This window comes from Rhamphochromis sp. 'chilingali' (assembly GCF_963969265.1).
Source record: "Rhamphochromis sp. 'chilingali' genome assembly, chromosome: 1".
In the NCBI taxonomy this organism is placed as follows: domain Eukaryota; kingdom Metazoa; phylum Chordata; class Actinopteri; order Cichliformes; family Cichlidae; genus Rhamphochromis; species Rhamphochromis sp. 'chilingali'.
In genome coordinates this window covers 42,043,780-42,061,026 of record NC_137929.1, presented here as the reverse complement: position 1 = coordinate 42,061,026, position 17,247 = coordinate 42,043,780, and the positions used below count along the sequence as shown (strand labels likewise).

The 17,247-nt window shown below is 40.8% G+C and overlaps 2 protein-coding genes across 2 annotated transcripts; both read left to right on the top strand.

Annotated features, from left to right (window-relative positions):
- The first annotated feature begins 1,625 nt into the window (after nt 1–1,625).
- Nucleotides 1,626–8,763, top strand: LOC308402585 (E3 ubiquitin-protein ligase TRIM39-like). Its single transcript, XM_080891542.1, has 10 exons — nt 1,626–1,836; nt 2,952–3,186; nt 3,786–4,152; nt 4,278–4,373; nt 4,468–4,701; nt 4,790–4,937; nt 5,022–5,048; nt 5,144–5,208; nt 5,362–5,484; nt 5,774–8,763. Exons 1-10 carry the CDS (start codon nt 1,821–1,823, stop codon nt 6,173–6,175), a joined length of 1,713 nt encoding a protein of 570 aa, XP_080747668.1. The 5' UTR covers nt 1,626–1,820; the 3' UTR covers nt 6,176–8,763.
- A 652-nt stretch (nt 8,764–9,415) lies between these two features.
- LOC308395617 (cerebellin-1) lies at nt 9,416–14,488 on the top strand. The gene is made up of 4 exons (XM_080880534.1): nt 9,416–9,432; nt 10,351–10,964; nt 13,084–13,203; nt 14,271–14,488. The coding sequence occupies exons 2-4, from the start codon at nt 10,659–10,661 to the stop codon at nt 14,466–14,468; spliced, it is 624 nt and encodes a 207-aa protein (XP_080736660.1). The 5' UTR covers nt 9,416–9,432; nt 10,351–10,658; the 3' UTR covers nt 14,469–14,488.
- The last annotated feature ends 2,759 nt before the right edge of the window (nt 14,489–17,247 follow it).

The window sequence follows — 17,247 nt, the reverse complement described above, 5'->3', positions numbered from 1 at the left end:
GAGCAGCCGTTCCTCTCCGGACACTGTGCAGCCTGCTGTGGTCATACATCACTTCCAAAACGTAGTAACGTGCAGAGCTTGGTCAGAGCACCTTAGCATCACATTTTAACAAATGAGCTTCCTGTTCTGTTCAGTGGCAATTTAGTAATTCAAAAAATGCTCCTTGTCCCACTTCCTTCCTGTTACTAAGATGTTTAAGGATCCAAACACACTGGTTTTGCTGTTCCTAAATAAGATATGTGAACAGGGGTAACAGTGGCATCACTTATATAAGATTATATTATATAAGAACATTATTATGTGTAATACTGAGCTCTGTGTACTTCATCAAGATGCAAACAGTGAAACGTTGCTTATGTAATAATACAACAAAGACACATTAATAATTAATCTGACCGTTTATTCATAACATACCTTTAAACACTCCGCTTTACACACAAGACGTTCAGCTGGACTCATTGTGTGGACGTGACTCATTTATTTGAGCACAGCTGTGTACATGTGCATAAGTGACTTGAATGATTGATAAATGAATGCAAATGAACACGTACTGTGTCTTTCCTACGGCTGTCCTGAATTTTAGGTTTTGATTTTGAAGGATTTTGTTTTTCTGGTTGATCTTAGATTTTGTCCTCTGAGCTGACGATGGAGCGAGTGTTAACCAGAACAAGAGAAAAGATTTAGTGCTAAAGTGACAAAAGGACACAGAGAGTTCTACAAGATTTTGATATTAATTCGAATTCGATGTTATTCAGTGTAAGAAATCTCATCATGTTGCACAGATAGCTTTGGTGTGTACCAGAGTAGCTAGAAGTTTCAATTTCATGTGAATTGAAACTAAACTAAGAACAGAGAGAACACACCTCTGAAAAAGCCAATATTGGGAAATATTTCCTTTTTTTTTCCCTAAGCGCTGATAAAACTTTGTGCAGGACACTTGATAAATGGCACTTGCAACATCATGAAGTTAGTGTGCACACTAAATAATAATTACTAATATTAATGATTAACTTCAGATTAATGCACAATACGCATCATTAATCTGCAACTGAGTCTGCTGGAACTGACAGACACATTGTATGATGGCACACAGAGAAGGACCAACGTTCCCTCCAATGTGTGACTGAGCCGGGGTTTTCTGTTTATTCTTCTCTCAAAGATAAGATGGAGCTCTACAAAACCGGTTTGGCTCTCTGAAAATCTTTCTGCAACTCGGAGCTGATAAGCTGAAGTTGCCACTTGCGACCTGACAAAGCAACAAATCTGTGATGTGCATGCTCATAGACGGCTCCTCCTCTGCATCGATTTTCAAGATCCGAGGTTAAACGAGCTGCGGGTGCAAAGGCGAACTTGTGTCATGTGACAAAAATGCAAGTTAGTTAAAACTAAAAAGCATTTAAGTTTGTTAACCTTCTATGAATTACACAGAAAAGAAGAGAAAACTATTCTGAACAATATTATTAAATTGTATTTACTGAGATTTTACTGTAAGTAGTTACTGTGACAGTACTTTTTGTTTTATTCTATATCATTATGTTTAATCAATATAAACATGTGATAGTCCCTGCTTTAACCTCTGTTTGCTCAATCACTGCGCCTTATTTCTTGCTATGGATTACCTACAGTGGAGTCAGCAGCTGAAGCTGAAGAACCAGAAACACCAGACTGACTGCAAAACCTGCGAGAATGAACTCAGGGAGGAGCTCGTGTAAATAATCTCAGCACAAACAAAGAGCACCTGTGAGGAGTATTTAAGTGTCTGTAGGCTGAATGTGAACTACACAGTACGAGCTGCATCTGTGAGGATCGGGGCTGCCAGCATGTCCACCCAAACAGGTACAATGTTATTATTATTACACTGCAGAAACTGGAAGATGAAACTGTAAACTGTGAGAGGAAACAATGTATACCAAGTTGAGGCTTTTCTTTAAATGTATCAGATTACTTTTACTCAAAAATGTAGTTACTGAGTTATAGTAAATGGCATGAATGGTTAGAAACATGTTTTAAAACAACACAACAAAAATGAGCTACTTAATCAGTCGCATTTAGGTTTTTAAGGTCAGTTTTCTGGTGTGGGAAACAGGAATCTACAACAATCTGTCTGAGTTTCAGTATTTTATACTCATTGGTAAATATAGAAAATACTTGTGCTGGGTGGGTGATCCCTCTGTGGTGTGTTGGAATAATGAGCAGTAAGAAGTCGAACAATCAGCACAGGGAGCTTAAAACAACTGAACCTGTCCTGAAAAAGAGCCGATTTGCAAAGTATGATTCAAAGCGACATATTGCGCTAAAAGTGGAAACAAACTAGTCTGTTAAGTGTAAGTGGTGTCAGCCTCTGTAACATGACACACTTTTATTGCAGTATTGAGTATTCACACTGAGTATTTGTAAAAGTGCACTTTGTCTTGATTTTTTGCTGGTGCAACATGTTGGAATATTTGTTGGAAACAAATAGTCAGATTTAGGTCCCCTCTAGACGTCTTCAATGATGATCTTAAAATCCATTCTGCAGCTTTTTTGGCTGGTAGAAGCAGAACCAGACGTTACATGATCACAGCTCAGTTAACACCATTAAATGAGGTTCATCTGTAGTTTGCAGTCTGTGTTGGGACTTTTTATTGCTCTGTTACTGCGAGCTTTCATTGCTTTTTGACTCAAAAACAAAAATGGATGTTTTAAATTTAATGAAAGGATGGATAAAGCAGCATTTTCAGACTTCAAGTTTTCTATTTAAAGCAGACAAAAACAATCCAGAGTCTATTATCTTGAGCAGACATGTGATCTCACATATTTGACATGTGATTCAAAACAAATCAACCACAACACAAAAAAAGAAAAAGGCTGCCAGGATCTGTCAAGATGTTAAATATACTTTTGAACTATGCCTCCAGCTACCATCTGCAAACAGGACAGACAGGACTGACTCTTTTTGTGGTATTTTCCAGTGACAAACATGGCCTCGGTACCATTGGAGAATCAGTTCCGGTGCTGCATCTGCCTGGACACCTACACGGATCCCGTCTCAATCCCGTGTGGACACAACTTCTGCCTGGATTGCATCGAAGGCTACTGGGACACGAAGGACAAGTCGGAATGTCCGCTGTGCAAAGAGACGTTCAAAGAGCGACCGGAGCTGAGGATCAACCGAGCTTTTTCCGACATGATTGAATTCTTTAAAAGGTCTGTTTTACTTCCATACTCTTTGTGTCCCAATCCCAGTATCTTTATTGCCAATGTACAAGTGCAACAAAAGTGAGGGCGGTAATGTACGGTGTTAAAAATAAATAAATAGCGATAATAATATACAAAATGAGAGACATACAGTAAATGTGTGTACACCAGTCCCTGCATTCACGATGCTGAATTAGAATTAATTTCTTAAAACTGCTTTAATTGTGTGTGGTTTCATGGCTGTGGAGTAGGAAGCAGATCCAGGATCAACTGACCAATCACGTTGTCTGCCCATTTAGTTAGCATTAGCCAAGAAGTTAGCTCTATTAAAAACTTTCACAAGGAAACCGACATATCTTAATTTGGCTAATATCCAACCTAACTTGATTATAGAGCCTTACTCTACCTTAAATGCCACATATATTGACCATGAAGTGCAATGTCACATACAGTGCATGTTTACACCATGTCCAGCTGGCTATGCATTGTGTTTCTGGCACACCAGAGTCCCTTAATTTGAATTTATTGTCTTGTTCCGTTTTGTGTTCTCTTCCAGATGGCAGATATATTTGAATATATTCAATGATATTTAACATTATCTTCAAAAGGTCTTTGTCACCCACACTGATGCATGGGGAGGACGTCAAGCCCCCGGCACACCAGCTATCAGACCGTGAAGACGTGCCCTGTGACGTCTGCCACGGGAACAAGGCGCCGTCGGTGAAGTCGTGCCTGGTGTGTCAGGCGTCTTACTGTGAGATTCACCTCGTGCCTCACCAGAGAGATCCAGCGCTGCAGAGACACTGCCTCACAGATCCAGCAATCTTCAACACCAGCCACCTGTGCAGAAAGCACAACAAGCCCCTGACGATGTTCTGCAAGCAGGATCACACAACTGTGTGCTCGAAATGCACAGAGGGCGACCACAAGCACCACAAGATTGTCCCCATGGAGAAGGAGAGCAGGAGGGTGAAGGTGAGGGAAAAGCTTCTTCCTTTGCCCTGCGTTTTTTGGGAGGGAGGGGGGGTTTCCTGAGCTCACAGATTTTTGTGTGTTCTTCTTCTCGCTGTCTCATTTTTACATTGTTTGATCTTCTCCAGATGAATCTGAGGGAGACAAAGTCCGACATCCAACAGATGATCCAGGACAGGCTGAAAAAAATGGAAGACATCAAAAGTCCAGTGGATCTAAGCAAAGTAGGTCGTTGATTGGTTCAAAAAGTCAGGCTTGCAACCAAGTAGTTCATTTATCAGTTTATTTATTTATCTAGTTGATCATTTTAATCAATAGAGGGCCACAGAGAGAGAGATCCAGAGCAGTTCTCAGATCTGCAGCATGCTGATAACCGCCATCGAGAGGCAGCAGGCCGAGCTCGCCAAGGATCTCGAGGAGAGGCAGCTGGAAGCCGAGAGGAAAGCTGAGGAGCTGCTCGAAGAGCTGGAGAAGGAAATCCACGAACTGCAGACGAGGAGCAGCGAGCTGCAGCACCTGGAGCTCACGCGGAGCTCGCTCCACCTCCTACAGGTCAGATTTATCTGCTGCATTTTACCGTCTCTCTGCTGCATCCGCATCTTAAAGCTGGTGCTCACAAAAAGCTCCCTTCTGCTTTTAGAGTTTCCCGTCTCTGAGCAGGCTCCCGGCCACCAGAGATTGGTCAGAGGTGGCAGTGCACTCTGATAACTCCCTGGGGATCGTCAGGAGAGCCGTTTCTATGCTGGGGGACATGTGCCAGGAAGTTGCAAACAAACTCTCAGCAGAGGGTGAGTAACCCTACAGCAACATGAACAACAAATCATTGTAAAAATAAATATATTATCTAATTCTTTAACTTCTTTGTCATGCAGAAGTGGACAAGATGAGTGCATATGCAGGTATGATCACAAATATATAGTGAGACAGTTTTTCCTATAAATTTTTTTTGAGCTTCATCAGTACCTGACCTGCTGTTTTCTTCTTGTATCTGCAGTCAATGTGACCCTGGATCCCGAGACAGCTTCAGGCTGGCTGGTCCTGTCCCCAGATAAAAAGAAGGTATCAGCCTATAATCACTGACTCTATCACGATAACAGTAAACACACTTAGATGGACATGCTGATTTTGTAAGCTTTTTATGCTCAAGTGGAGAAGGAGATTCAGAATGAAAGTTTCTTTGGCAGCGATGATGAGCCCATTGTTGATCCTCAGGTGAGCCTCGCCAGCCAGAAGAAGAAGACTCTGCTCCCAGACAGTCCCCAGCGGTTTGACTCCTGCGTCTGCATTTTGGGGAAACAAAGCTTCACATTTGGAAGACGCTACTGGGTAGTTCAGGTGGGATCAGGATCTGGAAGTCATGTCCTTAAGAAATAGAAAAAAAATCCAACAAATACCAGAGATGCTTCTAGCCCTTCAGTTGATGTTTTTGCATTATATACTGTATTTACATGTATGATTGCACAATTTAATAAATCTCTTCACCAATGTCCCATTTTCTTAGCAAAATATAAAGAAAGTAATGTAGTTTTCAACACAACTGGGGGGAAAAGCTATTATTCATAGTGGTTATTATTTTCTCTTCCTCTTGCTTTTTCCATCTAATTCTTTGTACACCGTGTTTCAGGTTGGGGATAAATCAGACTGGGATCTTGGTGTGGCCCAGGAGTCCATCAACAGGAAAGGTGCCATCACAGTTCGTCCTGAAAACGGTTACTGGGCCATCTGCCGGCGAAAAGGTGGCAGTCTGAGCGCCTGCGCCGGGCCCTCGGTCACCCTCAACCTTCACGAAATCCCCAAGAAAGTCAGCATATTCCTGGATTATGAGGAAAGGTCAGTGTCCTTCTATGACGCAGAGGCAAAGACTCACATTTATACTTACGGTGGATGCAGCTTCAGTGAGCCTCTCTACCCGTATTTCAACCCCTGTGTTCAAAACAACGGGAGAAACGTGGCCCCGCTGGTTATCTGTCCTCTCGAGGGAGGTGTCAGGGAAGAACAGGACACAGGCATCGATTTAACCGTATGATGTGACGCTAACTAATGTTTTAGATCTCATTCCTGTGCTTCCCCTAGATGATTAAAATGGTTGTTCCTACAGAAACCACATGTCACATGTCTGAGTTAGCAGGCAGTCCAGCTGCAAGAGGCACTAACACTCGTCTCACGCATGCGTCTTTGTTCCACAGGTGATGTGAACAGTGTGCACAATGTTATTAAGCAACCCTGCCACTGGCTAACATAGCAAGTTACTTCTGTTTGAGTGTGCAAACCCTAGCATAACCTGTACAGCCTGTAAGATGGGAGTAAGTTTTGCTCTCTCTGTCATGAAGTGTGTGGGTTTTTAACTTTTATTATTCAAATCTTCACAAAATACTACTAGACTAGTATTTACTGTACTTGAGATGCAAAAGTTGAAACTGAAAATAAATTCTAGTTTTTTGGGGGAAAAAAAGAAAAACAAACAAAACTCAAATATGCGTTTTTGGGTCCTGTTATTTTGAAGGAAGCTGATTTGTTGTATATTTTAATGTGAGGTCTAAATAAGCTGCACATCAGGCTTCACATAGAGGAGAAATCCAGCTTTAATGTTTGAACATTAAGGCCTTGAATTAGTATTTGTTTTTTGTATTTTTCAGACGTTGTTGTTCAGATGTTCTGTCATCAGACAGGTTTGTCAGAATATACATTTTAATTTTTGGTTTCTTCTAAGGCATACTGAGACGTTCTGACTTTAAAAACTCTTGCATTTCATCACATTTGTGCTGAAAGTACCTAAAGCTCACCCTGAAACATATCCTATATCAGTGCCCAGACAACAAACTGAACAACTTATTTTCCTGCACTTGCACACAGTAAAACATAAATCCCGGCACCTCAGTACACACACAGATCACATCAACAGAGGGCCCTATGAGTGCATGATCCAGAAGGCCTCATAAGAGCTCCTGTAACTACTTAAAAACATGCTTTAGTGCTTCCTTTATTACCTCCTTAGAAACACTGAACCATATGATAGAGATCATCCACCATCAGACCCATCATGCAAACAAAAAAATGTGCACAGGTCATATAACAGTTAGTTAAAAGTTTATTTAGACCCTGTTAACAGAAAAAGGATTAAACAGATGTGGTGTGTGTTCAGTAAAAAAAATTACATCAAACAGTAACAGAGTATTTTAACCTTCCTGCCTTCTTGGGACCTTTTTGTGCCACTGCTATGTGTTAAATGGCTGCCATTTCCACTGTGTTCAGTGGAATATAACCAAACTTGCCACAGGATAGTTTTTACCTGTCAATGTTAATATTCCAGTGTGAATTCCTTAAATCAGCCTAAAATGGCTGAGCAGCAGAAATCCCCACACCCATCACCCTGGGGACCATTTTCTGCCCATTGACTTCCATTATAAACGCTATCTTTCAACCCCAAATTATCATCATATGATTTTATTTTTTCTTCTTTTCTTGGATGTCAATGAAGACTCGGGGCCTTGAAGTTTTAATTTTTAAATTGCAAAAAAAATGCAAAAAAAATAATGGCAGGTCAAAATGTATGTTGGTGCCAATCTTTGGTCCATCTAAAGGCCTACTTATAATGACAATCACATATTACTTCAACTGGTTTTTTGTGGAAATATTTAGTTTCGTTTTTTGGTTTTTGGGGCTTATAACACAGGGCGCTCATGTAATAACACTGGGATTTGAAGGGTTAAAACAACGAAAATATAATTAAAACTTTACATGAATATTTCAGGGAGAAGTAGTTTTACAAGGTTGGTTAATTTAAAGTGGAATAAAATATGGATATATGGTCTTTTTATGGCGTGGCTGAGAATGGTCCCTAGGGTGATGGGTGTGAGTTTTTTAAAGGATGGCAGGAGGGATAAATATTTAAGCGATTCTGAGTCTGACGTCAGAGCACAGTTCTGCTGGATGTGAGCAGACGTAAGTACTCGGCATCTTTATGGTTTTGTTCCTCCCTCCTATAATTGTTGCTCTGCTCATTTTACTAGGCCTGGGCCCTGTTCTGAGTCACAGTGAGCAGATCCAGATAATGGAAAATACCCCGAGTGTGCTGAACCTAACATTGACAATCAGGATAAGCGGACACACAAAGCTGGTTATCAACATGATAAGTTAACTCAGTGTTTCCACTGAGCAGGTGTCAGTATGTGACCAATCACAAATGGTGGTGTAGAGGTTAAACACACAATGCGGACTGAAAGACAAAGCTGCAGCGTGGGTGTGTGTGCGAGGAAAAGCTTTGGTGAGAAAGACTGGAAGAGCGCCACTATGCTAACACATTTTAGCTTTTTGAAAGGCAGGAAAAAAAGGGAAAAATACAAACTGTGTAAATTAACGTATCTCTCTAACAGAGCTCTCTCATTTGGACAAAGCACAGTCTGATGGATTACAGTAAAGTATGTAATTAAATTAATGTCGAGCAAGTTTTACTTTTTATTCTCAGCTGCAGGCTTGAGTGTCTTTAATGATCTGAGAGTAAAGAATAAATGTAACTCTCTGAGTGAATTAGATCCACAACTACATAAAAATACTGCAAGTACCTGCTCTGTTTTAGGATATTTATGGAACAATAAAGGAAATAAAACCAGTAAAGTTGGGAATAAAGATGTGTCTATGAATGTTTATTACTGATGCTCATCGGGAAGACATCATCACTTTAGATGCTGTTAAAAATTTACACCCACTCAGAAGTCTGAGGAATCTTCAGGGATGGTGATTTTCTGGAGCACTGGTCCATCAGTAGGCGGTGATTTCATACCTCTTGATCTCTAATCCGAAACATACCCTGTTCACAGCATAAGTTACCATGGCGATATACCTGTCTAAATTGATGAATGTTTAAAAGGGGGAAAAAGCTATTTGTACCCGCTATCACCCATTAATAGTCATTTACTAATTAAAAAAAAACATTTTTTAATTATAGCAGGGATACGCGTGAGTTCGTGATGAATCCTTTAAGTCCCAGCGCATTTTCTGTAATATCTGAGGTTAGATGAGAAGGAGGGAGAAAAAGGTAGAGTGGGGGTGGGTTTGAGGAACAGTGAAAACAGAAGGATGGCAACGCTCGTGATGTGATTAAACGTCTGCTCGAACGCAGGGGTCCCCTGGAACAGAGATGTAGTGAGAGAGAGAGAATGAGAGAGAGAGAGGGGGAGAGGAGGAGAGATAAAGCTGAAGGTGAGTGTGAAACGAAGCTCTAACTTTACTGAGCCAAGCTGGCTTCTGTATGTTGCTGCAGGAGCAACGCTGACGACGTGAAAGGTGGGTGATGGAGCATCTGCAGATTCTTTCTTTGAGGGTCACTCTCGTTAGAGCAATTGTACTTTTTATCATTGCACTTATTGTCCATGCTTTTGAGGATTTTTCGGAGCAACATCTCTAATGTCACACAAGGAAATGCTAAAAGGTTCTTTTATAATTTATCAGAGTACTGTCTGAATTCTTGTGTTTGCTTCTTAAAACAGTGGCTTTTTTAATAGTAAGCGTGGTTGTGTAAAGGAATGCAAGTGCAAAGAGAGAGACAGGGATTAAATTGGAAAGGTGCACGAGGTGAATGAGTGGGAGTGTTTACCCACAGATGGCCTCTCGGCGGTGGGATTGTGATAGTCCGCTGTACCCCCTCCTGAGTCCAGCTGGCGTCGCTCACGCGGGCCTCTTCCTGGCCAAAGCATTACCTCATCACTTCTATTTATTTTCTGCTTCAATATAAAGCGGTTTTCTATTAATATTCTCACCGTTTAATTAAGCAGTGATGTGGCAGAGCACCGGGATGGGTTTTTTATTACATTTACAGCAGTGCGGGTTTGATAGATTTTAACTGTGCTGAGGCACACAACTTTTCTCCAGCAGCACCGTGCTGTGTTTTCAGCCTGTTTTCAGTCGTCATGTTCTGTTATTAAAACGCAGAACAAGAACGAGCATAGTGGTTTTGTATACTTAATATTTTGATGCATGAACTTGTTTTAAAGGGCTAAACATATGTAAAAATGGTGGATTCTCCAACAGTATGGGTTGTTGAAGCAAACTAGGGGCAGGAGTTCACCAAGGTTCAGGTTTTTTAACAGCTGTTGCCATTGTTCACCAGTAAGTTTATTTGCAAACTAAAGATGATCAGGTCGTCCAGTCATATTGAGATTCGTGCAATGTTTTCATGTGAATAACTGTGTCACTGACTCGCAGGCCTGAAGCTTCAATCCAGTCTGGACTTCTGACTCAGCACACTTGGCTGATGGCCACTCCTGCCCTGGTGTGAGGGACCGGACGCCACCACTTATTCCGCGCATTTATGGACTTCCTGTCAGTCGTAGTAAGCCAGCTGAGGAGTCCCTGAATCGTTTAATCTCCAAAGAGATGAGACAAAGCCCTGGCTGATGTTTTCTTTCCAGGTGAAATTATGACCCTGCTGGTAAAGTGAGGTGCGCGCCAAGAAGAGTCTCGCTAAAGAGCTGTGGTGACCATTCTGCAGTAGAAACGCGAAGAAAAAAAAGATGTCTTGTCTGTCATTTACCCCTGCACTCTACCTTGATGCCCACTCCGTCTTTGTCGTTGGACTGCTGCTGCTCGTCCACCGGGGGCCCTCCGAGGTCAGCTGCCAGAATGACACGGAGCCGATCGTGTTGGAGGGAAAGTGTCTGGTGGTGTGCGACTCCACCCCATCGGCGGAGCCGTCAGGTAATGCCCTGGGCATGTCAGTGAGGTCAGGAACTGGGCGGGTGGCATTTTCGGCCATTCGTAACACCAACCACGAACCCTCAGAGATGAGCAACCGAACCATGACCATCTACTTTGACCAGGTGGGTTTTAAGGCTTGTTTTTGGAAAGGTGTGGTGCAAGTTAAGGTTTTGGTTGAATTTCACGAGTTCAACCAAAAATGACGCTTCACCTTCTGCTGCACTCTAAAAACGGTCAACAGAAACTTATGTTTCAAAGGACATAGACCTCATTTTGTATTGAATCTGGAGAGGATCCAAATCCTGGACACTGCAGGCAGAAAGCTAGTATTTTATTTTTAAAAAAATATCCAAAATGTCAAACAGAAGTCCAGTCAACACAGAGAAACATGCGGGGAAGCATAGACACTGTGACAAAGACTGAGAGCTGACTAGGGAATGGCCAACAGGACAAGGAAGGACAGTAAACAAAACTAACACAGGAGAGGAAAGAAAACAAACTTTCAAAGTAAGACAGGAAACAACCAAAAAGGAATGATACAGAAATTAATGCAAATATTAAATAAGCATCACACAAGGAAACAGCGCAAAGGAAACATGCATTTGTTTGGACACAGAAAGATGGAAACCACTGACGACACATTTGTATACCAGACCAGATTATCTTTGTTTCAAAATTTCCAACTTAAAACTGAGGAAGCTTTTAAATAAGTAAAAGATAAAGTGTATTTCTAAACCCCCTAAATTAATCAATTTAAATAAATAAATAAATAAATGTATGTGTAGGTCATTCAGCCTCTGAGCTTATGTCCCTTTGTGCACAGGTGAATTTTCATAGTGGAATAAAAAAGTAAAAATATAAATAAACTGCAAACCTGGGACAATAGGTCCCAACTAAAAACTAAAAACCTCTGTGTAGAATCTACGTCAGCTCCATTATTTGCAAGGAGCCACCACAGCAGATAGCTCTGCATGTTTGATTTGGCAGATTTTTACACCAGATGCACTTCCTGATGTAACCACAAAGAGATTTGTGTCTCCACCCAGGATCAAACTGAGATTTCTGGCTTGTTAGATGTAAACCTCCTTCTGGGGTGGCTGTAGCTCAGGTGGCAGAGCAAGTCAGCCACTAATCAGAAGGTTGGTGGTTTGATCCCAGGCTCCCTCCTGACTGCATGCCAAATATCCTTGGGCAAGATACTAACCCCACGTTTGCCTACTGGTGGTGGTCAGAGGGCCCGGTGGAGCCAGTGTCCGGCAGCCTCGCCTCTGTCAGTGCGCCCCAGGGCAGCTGTGGCTACAGTGTGGCTTGCCATCTGTGTGTGAATGGGTGAATGACTGAATGTAGCGTGAAGTGCTTTGGGGTCCTTAGGGACTAGAAAGGCGCTATACAAATGCAGGCCATTCTTCTTTTGGCTGCTCCGTTTAGGGATCACTACAGTGGATCATCTGTCTCCTCCTCTGTCTCCATCTCACTCCATCCTTACCATCCTCCTCTGTCACACCAACCCTCTGCGTGTCCTCCTTCACTACACCCACGAACCTCCTCTGTGGGCTTCCCTTTCCCCATATTCATTCCCTTTGTCCCCTATCCCTCCTCTGCACAAGTCCAAACCATCTCAACCTTGTCGTTTTAATTTTGTCTCCAGCTTGTTAGGTAAACCACTACACTAAAGACCTCTATCCATATACATAGAAATAGCAGGTCAGCAGGCAAATTTTGCAAGTTACAGTTTGCATGACTTTCAGGACTCTCAAATAAGACTACAAGAAACAGTCGATAAAAGAGGAGCATTGATGTCTGTGAGAAAATCTCATGCATAGACAGTTTACTGAGAAACCAATGTGGTGAACTGACCAACCAGCCAGTTTTATAATAACCAGAACAGACTGCCATCGCCATTTATAGATACAGCCTCTTCTGCTGTTACTAAACTTGATTTATTGCCATCAAAGTCCCCAGTTACTGATCACACTGTACAAACAGAAAAAAGGCCTTCACAGAAAAGCATTATTACGACGGAGTGACTCACTGCCAGTTCTCTCCCTCCTTTTCTTGTTCTCCTGCGAGGACGAGCAGACCAACTTTCTTGTAAAAGAGAAACATTAGAAAAATTTAGGTCAGAAAAATAAGAATAATAAACCACAGTGGAGGCTCAGTGAAAGATTATGGATTACACATTTGTGGCTAGTTGGTTGGTTGAATTTGTGAAACTCTTTGCTTCTCTCTTTTCCTTCTTAGATCATAGTGAACGTTGGCAGCCATTTCGATCCAGCAACAAGCATCTTTGTGGCACCCAGAAAAGGAGTCTACAGTTTCAGCTTTCATGTTGTCAAAGTTTACAACCGGCAGACGATACAAGTAAGAACAAAAATGTAAAAGCGTCACGTAACACTGAACGGATCTGTTTGTTTCTCAAAGAAAAGTTAGACTTATTGCTGTTCTAAGGTTTGTGAATTAACAACAGACAGAGAGGTGCTAAAGTCTGGTTCTTCTGTGATGTCCACACAGTACCAGATTCTACTGATGTATAGACACAATCATCAAAACTGCATCAGCGTCCAAACATACCTGATTCTGTTTTACATGCACTCATTCACAAGGCCACTAAAGGTTGTGTTCCTTTAACCTCCTAAGACCTGAACTCTTCCACTGCATGCATTTTTAATTTCTCTTTGATATTTGGGCTGATTGGGACCCGATGAATGGAAAAACAAAGAATTACCAGATTTTTCTTTTTACCTGATTTTTGTTTCTAAGAAAAATGAGCGCCACATATGAGGATATTTGTTTAAAATTTTGATAGAACAGTAGCAGTATAATGTCCTCTTAAGTGGATATCAGGCCCTTGTAGAGCAAAATTGAGTATTTTGATCTAAATAACCCAAAATGTGATGTCCACATATCTGGATGCCAGGTCCTAGGAGGTTAAAATACAACTATAACTAAAAATAATATCTTTCACCACAAACAGCCTCAGTCCCCTGACTTAATATCTGTGAATGAATTTACAGTCATCTCAGTGTTATTTAAGTGGAGCTGGTTGTTTCCCTGTGTAGCTTTACTTCTAATCGTCCATTTATGGACGCTATCCTCACTTTCGCGATTGCGCTGTACGACAAAAATGAAGTCGCAGTTGTACACATCACATTGAACTTTGTGCCTCTGCCTCCAGAGTTGAGAACATGAGTGCAGTTTTACTTCTTACTGCTATTTTAATGATATCAGTGCAGAGAGAATAATTCACAGATTATACAGAGGAAGAGTTTCTGAATGTGATTTCATTCAGTTTTTACTTCTTCTACTCCTGTACCAGCACTGATGTGGAGGTTTTAGGATACAGTACATACAGGATACTGTATGTACTGTAACCAAACACTGTCTTCTAACCAAACTTTCCGTACAAATCTTACATCCTGCTTTCCCAGGTGAGTTTGGTTCTCAATGGCTGGCCTGTGATCTCAGCCTTCGCAGGCGACCAGGATGTGACCAGGGAAGCTGCCACCAATGCGGGTCTGGTGATTATGGAGAGGGGGGACAAGGCTTACCTCAAACTGGAGCGGGGGAACCTAATGGGAGGGTGGAAGTACTCCACCTTCTCTGGGTTTCTGGTGTTCCCGTTGTAGGGTTGACTGAGGTAGGATTATGAGAGCTGGTGTTCTGACCATAGTCACAGGTGTGGAGGGGAGGGCGGGTGTTACATAAAGAGTTCTTTGTTACTTTCACAGCCATCAACACGAAGGAAGAGGAATTAACTGATACATTGAACTGCACTGACGCATCTTGATGTGTATCGATTAATTGGTGAATTCACCTTGCACCAAATAATCTTGGATGTATTTTCCATTTCCATTGCATTTTTATGGCTTATTGTGTGTTTTTCTGTCATTAGTCTGTGGTTGCTTGCAGTTTTCCTTTTAATGCATGAAATAAGAAATGGCCAATAAAGAAAATAATTGTGTCTACTGACTGCATCAATCTATTAGCACTAACAAATTAATATTTTCAGTGCTAGCTTGCCAGTTAAAATGCTTTATCTCAGAAAGGTACGAAGGAGAATATGATCCAAGATACTTCACTTTCATTAAAATGTTCAGTGTAGCACTTCATTGTTGTCTTAAGTATACAGACTGCTATAATAAAGAGGATTGACAAATTTGGGCAAAGTTAGCAGTATGCAAGCTTGCTAGCTAGCAGACATACAAAGATTAGATGTTTTGTGAAAATCCAGTCTGAAGCTTTTCAATGTTCTTTGTGTTTTGAAATGGGATGTGAGCAATACGCATATTTGACTGAGAAACAGCACACTCATTGGCTAACACTGACTTCATTCTTTTATTCAACCAGGGCACCGTGCAGTCACTCACACGGCCATGAACTCCTCTGTATACCAAATTACCCTCAAGTCAAATGTGAGGCTATCTGTCTGACAGCTAAAGCTAGCCTCAAACTGGCTCATCTAAAAACAATTGAAAGCACAAATCTGCAACAGAATGGATGAAAAATATAATGGCCAATTGTACAGATCTTTAAGTTCTTACTGCTAAAACAAGTTTTTGAATCAAGGACCATAGAGATTGTAGCTTTCACTCAGGCATATGCTAATTAGTGCTATATATCCATATAATAATATGTATTCTATATAATACCAGAAGTGAAAGTGATGCATACCAAGCTATGAGTCAGATATTTCCATAAAAAAATACTCCAAAAGTAGACATTGAGATGTCCAGCTCAGTGACTCGAATTAGCACAGGTGAGGCCTTAGAGCAGCTAGCTACAGCTAGCTTGAGTTACAGAAAAAAAATACTGATGTGACTCAAAGGAAGCTGTGAAACTGATAAGCTTACTTTTTTATTTAGAAGTTACAGGTAGACTACATCAACTCGTTTAGCTTTCCAGTTATAATATCCATAATTATCCATAATTATTATTCAAATAAACAGAGGCCCATACAAGCTTGTTAACCGTTCTTCCGTTTATTTAATGAACATACTGTTTCCCTTTTCTTCACAAAGGCTGCATTTTGCTTACCACATATGTCCTTAGTTAAATGCTGACACAATTGTGGCCCCCAAACACCCTCTATCACACTTTACATATGCTCTATAAATCGCTCTGTACAAACAGAAGGTTGTTCTGAAAATAGCAGGCCTCCCTGCTGTTTGTCCCAAGAGCTGTCCTGAAGGTAAGAGATATTGTACTATTGAGAGTTTTACTATGCCCATAAAAAATGCAGGTACTTTTCTCACATAGAAAAGGTGTTCAGTCATGAAAACTGCAGCTTTTTTTGTAAAAGTCATAAATTATACATGAATTTCTGTCTGTATTCGTCGCTCCCTCTGACGCACAGTGCGCACAGCGACAGTGCACCTCTCAGTGGTGGATCCGGTGACAGATGGAGGGCTGGCAGTAGAAAATGAAACCATTGCCAGGAGCCTGCTGAGTTCACACTGGACCTTCACAACCTATTAGTGTCAACGTCCCGGTGCACAGCAGAGGCCTGTGTTAGCACTTTAGAGAGTCGTGTCTGGAGTACAAAAACAACATGAAGTGAAGACTTTGGTTCCAAAAGCGAGATAAACTCTTCAAAGTTAAAGACAAACACAGAAAATGTGACAGGGAACATTCATAAAAACACCACCACAGCTAAAGTACAATTACTGATGTAGATTACAAAAGACATGGCTATACATCAGTGATTGGGCTGAATCACTGAACAAAAAAAACAGCAGTGCCCCCTACAGACAGGGGAGGCATGGTAACATGGTAACAGAAATGATAACAGAAATACAAAACTAAGACTTAAGATACCAGTATAAACGGAGGGATTACAACTATAATAACCAAAATATAGGGACAGAATCCTAACCTCAGAATATAAAATATACAAGAATCAAAAGTCACAGACCAGGACCATGACATACAATTATTGTTGTCATCTATAAATTTTCCAATGCACTATTTTACCAACCAAATAAAAGCTGTAAAAAAATAGTGAAGCAGATTCTTATTTTTTTGATTAGAATTATAGTTATTTACTCATGTTTATTAAGAGAAACGTTAGTTTTAGTGGTTGATTCATTTCTGACTCCTCTCATATGTAAGCCCGCTGTGTTCGCTCAAATTTGGGTATAAACATAATTTTTTTTCCCTTGCTGGATAAATAACAAAATAATATGTGTTTTAAACAGGTTTTCACTGTTCTTGTTTTATGACAAGTGGTCTAATGAATTTGTTAAGCATGGTAAAACAAAATAAATAATAACCTAAAATAAACACATATTAAAGTCTTAGTGGATTCTTTAACTGTTTAAAATGCTTAATAAATTATTCTAATGACATACCTGATGTGTCTTAAGAAAAATAAATGCAATTTTGGGGCTTCTGTTTTCCACATTGTAA

Coding starts and splice junctions, on each gene's coding strand:
- LOC308402585 (XM_080891542.1), top strand. Junction 4,702..4,789: donor GCTCGCTCCACCTCCTACAG/GTCAGATTTATC, acceptor TTCTGCTTTTAG/AGTTTCCCGTCTCTGAGCAG. Junction 4,938..5,021: donor AAACAAACTCTCAGCAGAGG/GTGAGTAACCCT, acceptor TTTGTCATGCAG/AAGTGGACAAGATGAGTGCA.
- LOC308395617 (XM_080880534.1), top strand. CDS start 10,659: ATGTCTTGTCTGTCATTTACCCCTGCACTCTACCTTGATGCCCACTCC. Junction 10,965..13,083: donor TGACCATCTACTTTGACCAG/GTGGGTTTTAAG, acceptor TTTCCTTCTTAG/ATCATAGTGAACGTTGGCAG. Junction 13,204..14,270: donor ACAACCGGCAGACGATACAA/GTAAGAACAAAA, acceptor CTGCTTTCCCAG/GTGAGTTTGGTTCTCAATGG.